At 35.3% G+C, this 11,087-nt stretch overlaps 1 protein-coding gene across 2 annotated transcripts; it reads right to left on the bottom strand.

The window, feature by feature from the left end:
* Nucleotides 1-7,030: 7,030 nt before the first annotated feature.
* Nucleotides 7,031-9,790, bottom strand: LOC127621612 (H2.0-like homeobox protein). 2 transcript variants are annotated; one of them, XM_052095285.1, is made up of 4 exons: nucleotides 9,256-9,787; nucleotides 8,845-9,012; nucleotides 8,430-8,614; nucleotides 7,031-7,438 (listed from the first exon to the last, which is right to left on the bottom strand). In XM_052095285.1, the coding sequence occupies exons 1-4, from the start codon at nucleotides 9,689-9,691 to the stop codon at nucleotides 7,121-7,123; spliced, it is 1,107 nt and encodes a 368-aa protein (XP_051951245.1). In that variant the 5' UTR covers nucleotides 9,692-9,787; the 3' UTR covers nucleotides 7,031-7,120. The 2 variants fall into 2 exon arrangements, with proteins under 2 accessions (XP_051951245.1, XP_051951246.1); XM_052095286.1 differs by lacking the exon at nucleotides 8,845-9,012 and having other exon boundaries at nucleotides 9,256-9,790.
* Nucleotides 9,791-11,087: the final 1,297 nt, after the last annotated feature.

Raw genomic sequence — 11,087 nt, 5'->3', positions numbered from 1 at the left:
TACACTTGTCACACTGTGAGTTTCACGCTGTAGATTCAAAAGAACCGGTTCATTAGAGTCATTAGTTCAGGAATCGGACTACACTGTTCACACTGTGAGTTTCACGCTGTAGATTCAATAGAATCGGTTCATTAGAGTCATTAGTTCAGGAATCGGACTACACTGGTCACACTTTGAGTTTCACGCTGTAGATTCAATAGAATCGGTTCATTAGAGTCATTAGTTCAGGACTCGGACTACACTGGTCACACTGTGAGTTTCACGCTGTAGATTCAAAAGAACCGGTTCATTAGAGTCATTAGTTCAGGAATCGGACTACACTGTGTTTCACAATTTAGATTCAAAAGAACCGGTTCATTAGAGTCATTAGTTCAGGAATCGAACTACACTGGTCACACTTTCAGTTTCATGCTGTAGATTCAAAAGAACTTGTTCATTAGAGTCATTTGTTCAGGAATCGGACTACACTGGTTGCACTGTGAGTTTCACAATCTAGATTCAAAAGAACCGGTTCATTAGAGTCATTAGTTCAGGAATCGGACTACACTGGTCACACTGTGAGTTTCTCGCTGTAGATTCAAAAGAACCAGTTCATTAGAGTCATTAGTTCAGGAATCGGACTACACTGTGTTTCACGCTGTAGATTCAAAAGAATCGGTTCATTAGAGTCATTAGTTCAGGAATCGGACTACTCTGTGTTTCACGCTGTAGATTCAAAAGAATCGGTTCATTAGAGTCATTAGTTCAGGAATCGGACTACTCTGTGTTTCACGCTGTAGATTCAATAGAATCGGTTCATTAGAGTCATTAGTTCAGGAATCAGACTACACTGGTCACACTGTGAGTTTCACGCTGTAGATTCAAAAGAACCGGTTCATTAGAGTCATTAGTTCAGGAATCGGACTACACTTGTCACACTGTGAGTTTCACGCTGTGGATTCCAAAGAACCGGTTCATTAGAGTCATTAGTTCAGGAATCGGACTACACTGGTCACACTGTGAGTTTCACGCTGTAGATTCAATAGAATCGGTTCATTAGAGTCATTAGTTCAGGAATCGGACTACACTGGTCACACTTTGAGTTTCACGCTGTAGATTCAATAGAATCGGTTCATTAGAGTCATTAGTTCAGGACTCGGACTACACTGGTCACACTGTGAGTTTCACGCTGTAGATTCAATAGAATTGGTTCATTAGAGTCATTAGTTCAGGACTCGGACTACACTGGTCACACTGTGAGTTTCACGCTGTAGATTCAAAAGAACCGGTTCATTAGAGTCATTAGTTCAGGAATCGGACTACACTGTGTTTCACAATTTAGATTCAAAAGAACCGGTTCATTAGAGTCATTAGTTCAGGAATCGAACTACACTGGTCACACTTTCAGTTTCATGCTGTAGATTCAAAAGAACTTGTTCATTAGAGTCATTTGTTCAGGAATCGGACTACACTGTGTTTCACAATTTAGATTCAAAAGAACCGGTTCATTAGAGTCATTAGTTCAGGAATCGGACTACACTGGTCACACTTTGAGTTTCATGCTGTAGATTCAAAAGAACCGGTTCATTAGAGTCATTAGTTCAGGAATCGGACTACACTGTGTTTCACGCTGTAGATTCAAAAGAATCGGTTCATTAGAGTCATTAGTTCAGGAATCGGACTACTCTGTGTTTCACGCTGTAGATTCAATAGAATCGGTTCATTAGAGTCATTAGTTCAGGAATCGGACTACATTGTGTTTCACGCTGTAGATTCAAAAGAATCGGTTCATTAGAGTCATTAGTTCAGGAATCGGACTACTCTGTGTTTCACGCTGTAGATTCAATAGAATCGGTTCATTAGAGTCATTAGTTCAGGAATCGGACTACACTGGTCACACTTTGAGTTTCACGCTGTAGATTCAATAGAATTGGTTCATTAGAGTCATTAGTTCAGGAATCGGACTACACTGGTCACACTGTGAGTTTCACGCTGTAGATTCAAAAGAACCGGTTCATTAGAGTCATTAGTTCAGGAATCGGACTACACTGTGTTTCACAATTTAGATTCAAAAGAACCGGTTCATTAGAGTCATTAGTTCAGGACTCGAACTACACTGGTCTCACTTTGAGTTTCATGCTGTAGATTCAAAAGAACCGGTTCATTAGAGTCATTAGTTCAGGAATCGGACTACACTGTGTTTCACAATTTAGATTCAAAAGAACCGGTTCATTAGAGTCATTTGTTCAGGAATCGGTCTACACTGTGTTTCACACTCTAGATTCAAAAGAACTGGTTCATTAGAGTCATTAGTTCAGGAATCGGACTACACTGGTCTCACTTTGAGTTTCACGCTCTAGATTCAAAAGAACCGGTTCATTAGAGTCATTAGTTCAGGAATCGGACTACACTGGTCACATTTTGAGTTTCATGCTGTAGATTCAATAGAATCGGTTCATTAGAGTAATTAGTTCAGGAATCGGACTACACTGGTTGCACTGTGAGTTTCACACTCTAGATTCAAAAGAACCGGTTCATTAGAGTCATTAGTTCAGGAATCGGACTACACTGGTCACACTGTGAGTTTCACGCTGTAGATTCAAAAGAACCGGTTCATTAGAGTCATTAGTTCAGGAATCGGACTACACTGGTCACACTGTGAGTTTCACACTCTAGATTCAAAAGAACCGGTTCATTAGAGTCATTAGTTCAGGAATCGGACTACACTGGTCACACTGTGAGTTTCACGCTGTAGATTCAAAAGAACCGGTTCATTAGAGTCATTAGTTCAGGAATCGGACTACACTGGTCACACTGTGAGTTTCACACTCTAGATTCAAAAGAACCGGTTCATTAGAGTCATTAGTTCAGGAATCGGACTACACTGGTCACACTGTGAGTTTCACGCTGTAGATTCAAAAGAACCGGTTCATTAGAGTCATTAGTTCAGGAATCGGACTACACTGTGTTTCACAATTTAGATTCAAAAGAACCGGTTCATTAGAGTCATTAGTTCAGGAATCGAACTACACTGGTCACACTGTGAGTTTCATGCTGTAGATTCAAAAGAACTTGTTCATTAGAGTCATTTGTTCAGGAATCGGACTACACTGTGTTTCACAATTTAGATTCAAAAGAACCGGTTCATTAGAGTCATTAGTTCAGGAATCGGACTACACTGGTCACACTTTGAGTTTCACACTCTAGATTCAAAAGAACTGGTTCATTAGAGTCATTAGTTCAGTAATCGGACTACACTGGTCTCACTTTGAGTTTCACGCTCTAGAGTCAAAAGAACCGGTTCATTAGAGTCATTAGTTCAGGAATCGGACTACACTAGTCACACTTTGAGTTTCATACTGTAGATTCAATAGAATCGGTTCATTAGAGTCATTAGTTCAGGAATCGGACTACACTGGTTGCACTGTGAGTTTCACAATCTAGATTCAAAAGAACCGGTTCATTAGAGTCATTAGTTCAGGAATCGGACTACACTGGTCACACTGTGAGTTTCACGCTGTAGATTCAAAAGAACCGGTTCATTAGAGTCATTAGTTCAGGAATCGGACTACACTGTGTTTCACGCTGTAGATTCAAAAGAATCGGTTCATTAGAGTCATTAGTTCAGGAATCGGACTACTCTGTGTTTCACGCTGTAGATTCAATAGAATCGGTTCATTAGAGTCATTAGTTCAGGAATCGGACTACACTGGTCACACTTTGAGTTTCACGCTGTAGATTCAATAGAATCGGTTCATTAGAGTCATTAGTTCAGGAATCCGACTACTCTGTGTTTCACAATGTAGATTCAAATGAACCAGTTCATTAGAGTCATTAGTTCAGGAATCCGACTACACTGGTCGCACTGTATTTCATGCACTATATTAAAAAGAACCGGTTCATTAGAGTCATTAGTTCAGGAATCGGACTACACTGGTCACACTTTGAGTTTCACGCTTTAGATTCAATAAAACCGGTTCATTAGAGTCATTAGTTCAGGAATCGGACTACACTGGTCACACTTTGAGTTTCACGCTTTAGATTCAATAAAACCGGTTCATTAGAGTCATTAGTTCAGGATGTTCAAGATTTATGGATGTCCTTTAAACCTATTTATTCTCATAGACACAAATGCCCTTAACAGGCCTGATTTAAGTTATAGACTTAAACACGCTATGCAATGCTCACCAGAACATTTTTGAACTGTTTATGAATGTTCAACTGGTCTTTTTAATGTATGAACTGACCTCAATCAACTACATAAATGACCTGCTATCATAGGCTAATGAGAAAGTGTTTCCCCTATTTTGAAACCAGACCAGGGCGTCTGTTTAGTAAATGTTGTGTAATTGTTTTCTCTTTTTTTTTTGTTTTCTTTGCAATACTTGCAATCTACAAGGACTCAAGATGTGATATAGAAGCTAATAGTAATGTCAGAAGGCTCTAATATCTCTAGATGGATTATTGTCTAAATCCTCAAATAGTTTTGCCATTAGAACATTGACATTACACATTGCATGGCGTGTGAAGTGTAGCTTAGACAGCCAGAGTCCATAAATGGAGTAGTTTAAATGTGCAGATCTGAACCTACATTCATAAAACATACTCATCCGCTCCGTTGCTGATATCTGGAGCCAGTGAATGTATACAAACTACAAATCCAAGCTCTTCACTCTCTGTTTATTGTTGGACGCCAAATTTTACCCAGCTCAAATTTTTCAGGGTGAAAAAGCCTTGGCAGAATTACATTAACACTGTCTGCTGCCCCATTTATCACAGCCTTATGATGTGAATGTTTAATAAACCGATAGACAAAAACAATCAAATGACACAGGGGAGACGGGGCATGTTGTCACACTCTATTGGGGTAAGTTGTCACAATGGGAACCTGTTGTTTATTGACATTTATTTGAAAAGAATACCTTTGATTGAAATATTAAATAAGGTTTTATGTTTAAAAAAAGTTATTTTTCTCAAAATGTTTGTATTTATGTTACGGATACACCGATATAAACCGATATAAATAACGATTATGCTTTAAAAATGTACAAAAGCTGTTTTATTTTTGTAATAAATAATTTCCAAAAAACTTTTGGATCTGATCATGAACACATGATAAGCCAAAATTAATATATATATATATACACTGTAAATAATGTCTGTAATTTGAATAGTAAAATACTGTAAAAATGCTACTTGATTAACGAATATTAACTATAAAATATACAGTAACATTTTTTAATAAAGACAATACAGTAATAAAATGTTGCAAAAATTAAAAATATTAGATGTAAAAATTATGATTTTCCTGTATAATTAATGGTAAAAATTACATTATGTTTAACAAGCGAGCACATGTACTTTTTACAGTAACTTATTGTTAAAATTACAGTTAAAAAAAATGTAATTGGGCGTTCCCAGAATTCCCTGCTTGACCCATTACATTTCATTATATTTTATGGGAATAGTTATGCTTGTTCTTATTTTTCATATCAGTTATGTACATTTGGGTGTTTTGTTTAGTATTTGATGTAGTTTAGTTCATGTTTACTGTATTATTTAAATGATACCGTCATCATGTGACCTTCTGTTGTTACTATGGTGATTAACAAATACATTCTAAAGTAAACAACAGATTGTAACAGTTTCAAAAGGTTTCTAATATCAAGTTTGTAAATATTATCAACTGTAAATTTAACAGAATTTTGTATTTGTTTTTACAGTACCAGTGTTTAAATTACAAACATTTTAAACTGTAAAATGTTCAGGTTGTTCTGTGAAGTTGTTTACATTTTTACTGTATTTTCACATAATTATTCTGGCAACCACAGCTGCCAGTTTTTTTTGTTTTTGTTGTTGTTGTTGTTGTAAAAACAACAGGATTTTTACAGTATATATATAAATATATTTTGCACTTATGAAACAAAATGTGCACTTCTATAAGTGTTCCTTTAATTTACACTCAGAAAATATAATTATTAACTTTACACGATGCAATAAATGTATATTTAATTATAAATAAACTATCATCATTTTCATGCTGGTCTGAGGCTGATGTGAGGATGGTTATAATTTGATCAATAAATATCGGTGCATCCCTAATGTATGTATTTATGTACATATGAGATATCTCCTGTATGCATATATAAATGTATATGTCATCTAATGGCTTTTAATCAAAATCGACAAAACGTAAAGCCATGAAAAGTAACAGTTAATCGGACCATTGTTTTGGCGCCAACAGAAGTGTAATTAAATGTTGTTACATTTGACAACTTGCCCCAACATAAAAACCCTGATATATTCAAATAAAATCTCCTGATAACTGATAACACAATTCAACCTTTCAGTTCAAATCGTTCGTTAAGTCTTAATGAGTCTTAATGAGTCTTAATGAGTCTTGTGTTAATGCCGGTGTGATTTATATCCAAATGTGATCATATAGATTTCATTTGGAGTATAAATCATCACAATGGCATAATATCTTATATGTTGCACATGCAAAACCACCGATAGAGAACATCAAAATATTTGCAATTGATCTTTTGACTTAAATCCTTCATTACTGAGATGTATCTGCTGTGACATCTTCCCCTGTGACAACCTGCCCCGGTCACCTCTATGATGATGCATATGTGTGTTCTCAAATTATTTGCATTGTCATTTGCAATGTTGTTTAAAATGTCACAATAATATGAGTTAAATGCATAATTGCGAAAATGTCTCTGTTATAACCCACTTAATTGTGCAACTGAACAGCCAATATGTGACAAACTCTCACGAGACGCAACTGATGCATAACTGATATGCATTTATTTATATCTATACACGTAATCTATACGCCATGCATCAAATCTAATAGTAGTGATAATAATAATAATGTTTAGAACTGTGTTTATTTGATTTATTCTGACTAGCTTTATTCAATTGCAACCTTATTTTCCCGCTAATTAATGCACGGAGAAAATGCTTCAATTGAATCGTTAAATGTAATATTGCAACTATTGATTAAAGTGCATTGATCATTTCCATATAAATACACCACTTAGGCTATGAACAAACTTTTATTTACATTTTCAGTGCAAATACTTACAGACAAAATATAATACAATCAATTCATGAACATTCGATTCCCGGCTCCTCACAGCAGTATTTGCGTCGCTGTGCTCGGTTCTGTCCCGGAGATTATTGTGGATGTGTCCTCTGTGCTCACGGGACCCGGTCCAGGAATAATCACACTGGCTTTACTGAGTTCAGAAATGTCCACGTCGCTTTTGTCATCCGGCGCGTCTTCGAACTCGGACTCGCTCGGTTCGCTGTCGCATTCGGAATCGTCGCGCACTTTCTGTTCGGTCTCGGTAACGGATTTATCCGGTTGTTCTTTTTCTTTGTCCTTCTGGGACTGCGCTTCTTTGGAGTGCCTCCATTTCATTCGTCGGTTCTGGAACCAAACTTTGACCTAAAAAAAAAAAAAAAATTGATTTAAAAAAAAAAAAAATATATTTTCTTTTTTCTACAAATGACAAAAAATAAATAAATAGAAAAAAAAATTAATTATAAATTACAAATGACAAAAAAATAATACAATGAAATTAAATAAAATTCAAAATGACCAAAAAAATAAAATAAATAATAATAATTACAAATGACAATTTTTTTTTACAAATGACAAAATAAATAAATAAATAAATACATATACATATATAATTTATATTCAGTTCTATAGGCTTTAAATAAATCCATAAAAATTTTTAGCATAAAAGTCATTGATCGTTTCGCAAAAATCCTTTAATATTCGCAATAATTCGTACGAGATGGCGAAATCGTCAGATATTGTACGACTTGGCAGCGACTTTTATTCCCACCTGAGACCAGCCAATTAACATGCAGAATTTCAAATCGATGCAATGCATCACATTTGAGCTATCCTCCTAACTAAATCTGTACTTTAAGAAATGAAACCCCTGTGAACAAATTAGGGCTACCTTTAATTTTATTATTTTAATTGTAATTTATTAATGCAATATCGAATGCGTCTCGTGTTTTACTATGAAATACACTTTAGTCAGCTATTTACAACCCTATAAAATTATGAATCCAAAGGTTTTAAAGATTAAATGAGTGCACAGATTTAAAAGGGGGGTTTAAACTTCTCTTAAACGAGACAGAGATGTCCAAACTTTACATTCTCTTAAATGTGTAAAGCTGTGTTGGGGTTTCGATATAAGACTCTTGCCCAATGCCGTAAATTAGGATGTTTTGAAATGAACTATAATATTTCGTATATTTGACTTTCATTTCCCCTCGAAAAATGTCGCAATGTCGGTGCGCTTGTTTTTGTAATTGCATTGTAATTAATTACGTGTCGTGATTAATAAATCCCTCATTTCTATATTACAGGAGTAAATGCATGATTCAGTATGGAGCTGATCAGTTTAGCTCCAGCTCACCTGTGCATCGGTGAGGCCCAACATCGCGGCCAGTTGTTTCCGGTCCGGTTTCGTGACATACTTTTGGATTTCGAAACGTTTCTCGAGTCCTTTTCTCTGGAGGTTGGAGAACACGGCTCTGGACCAGGACCTTTTTCTCTTGTACGTCTGTGGCATTGTGTCTTTGGATAGGATTGCATACGGCCCTGATGAGTCAAACAACACAACACCGTTATTTGAGTTGAACTTGAGCATTATGGGAATTCTATTTATGGTAGAAAACCTTTTTAATTTCAATGCATGCCTTTTACTGACCAGATTGCATGTTATAAATGGTGCATGGAAATAAAAGAGGGCAATAAGGCGTTTTGTGCATGCAGGTTCTCCATGATGTCTATTGGGGCTTAATTTGAATGGCGTGAGATGCCTACACTACCTGGGAAGGTGTCCTGAAACGGATGTTGCCCTGATTGTCTGGCGGCACTGCCTATAGAACCCATCATGGAGGAGGTTTCGCTCATGGCCGGGTCTATGGACGCGAAGTACGGGCTCGCAGATACATGGACAGCTGACTGCCGATTCTGACTAATAATCGATGTGAGATCTGTTACAGAACGACAAAAACCAAAATGAAGTGTATCACACAATCTATTACTCTAGCTTCATTCGTTGCTTTTGTAAATGCATTTTATAGGCATAAATCATATGACGCCCCGCTATAAAGGCTCATAACAAGAGCACCCTTACATATACTCTTCTAATTAGTCTACTTGTATTGTCTCTGTCACCAATCTGACGGATGATATGGGAATTTGTATTTGCATATTTTTTGGAAACATTGTCTCACCTCGCATTGATGTTTCTTTCGCTTTTGGCTCGAAGTCTGTGGATAATATCCGATCAATCCCGAATTTGAGGTCTTTACTGGACAGGGGAGGCGCGCATTGCGCGTTAATCGCGGCTCTGGACACAGATGTCAAGTGTATTCCATGCCTGTGATACGCGGACGCGGGGTTCATCCGTGCGCTAAACACCGGCGACGCGTCCGGAGTGACCGGGGAAGGGCGCAGAGGAGATCCCGACGAATGAACTTGCGCCCGGGCTCCAATATGAGCCATGAGCGCCGATGACCCGGGGATGTTTTCAGCATCTCCAACGTGCAGAATATCAGCGATACAAAACGAGGGTTTTTTCATGGTATCCACCCCAAAACCGCCCGAACAGTACGCAGTCCAAAGGCTAAAATTCGATGCGTAAAATGGATTCAGTCCCGTCGTATACATCCTCGCAGAAGAAGTCAAACGCAACTACATGTAATGACAAGCAGGAGTTGCCTTCCCTCTCGTCTCTCCTCAAGTATGCAACTCCAGACAGCGGTCCAAAAAGCTCTAAGCAGGGGTTCCGTTATTGATTGGCCCTTCCTGAGCCAATGGAAGCTCACAGAACAATCGAACACGCCCCAAAGATGACGCGTTTGATTGACATCCTTGAACTGAAAAAGATCACATCAATTACGATCGTTCAAATGAGCCCCAGTTACAGGGCAGCTTATTATTTAAATGACTTTAAAACATGTTAATTATACAAATTGTGTTGATCATTTCAGTCGGATATCGGAAAGAACTCGCAGAATTAAAATCTAAATTCATACATTTATATACAGTCAATTAATTGTTGCATTAAAACAAACGAATTAATATCAACTCTAAAAATATTTGAGCATTTTACGCATTTTATTTTTGGTTATACATTTCCAACTAATTGAAGTACTTAAAATATTTACGTTTTATTATTTTAGATAAGATTATTCAATTACATTTGTCATGCGTAAATCTTAAAAACAAGCTTAAATAAATATGATATATATATAATGATAATAATTATATACATTCATAATATAATAATAAATATATATATATATATATTCATAATGATAATAATAATTATATATATATATATTCATAATGATCATAATTATATATACATCATTATAATAATTATATTCATAATAATAATTATATATATATATATATATATATATATATATATATATATATATATATATATAATTATTATTATCATTATGATATATATATATATATATATTATTATTATCATTATGAATATATATATATATATATATTATATATATATATATATATATATATATATATATATATATCATTATGAATGTATATATATATAATTATTATCATTATGAATATATTTATATATAATTATTATCATTATGTATATATATATAGCTATATATATATACAATTATTCTAAAATATATATAATTATGATCATGATATATATATATATCATTATTATCATTATTATTATTATTATTATTGTTGTTATTTATTTATTTTTGCCCACAAATGTATTTCTCGGTGTCTCAACAAATAAATGTGTTACTTGTTTAGTTAGCAATGCGTTGTGTGCTATAAATCCCTTTATATTAATAAATAGCATTTCGATTTTGTTAATGAATTACCATTTAATTTGTTTTAATGTTTTACATTTTATAATTGTGTTTGTTTGTTTTAGAAACATATATATGTAGGCTATTTACTCCATTATAAAAGATGAAGTTCGGCGTGTTTTTAAAATAAAGCACAACAACTGTAATAAGAGAATGACCCGCTCTCGGTGTGATATGTGGCAGTGCTGTAA

Source organism: Xyrauchen texanus, chromosome 28 (genome assembly GCF_025860055.1).
Source record: "Xyrauchen texanus isolate HMW12.3.18 chromosome 28, RBS_HiC_50CHRs, whole genome shotgun sequence".
NCBI lineage: Eukaryota > Metazoa > Chordata > Actinopteri > Cypriniformes > Catostomidae > Xyrauchen > Xyrauchen texanus.
This window is presented reverse-complemented; position numbering and strand designations above follow the sequence as displayed.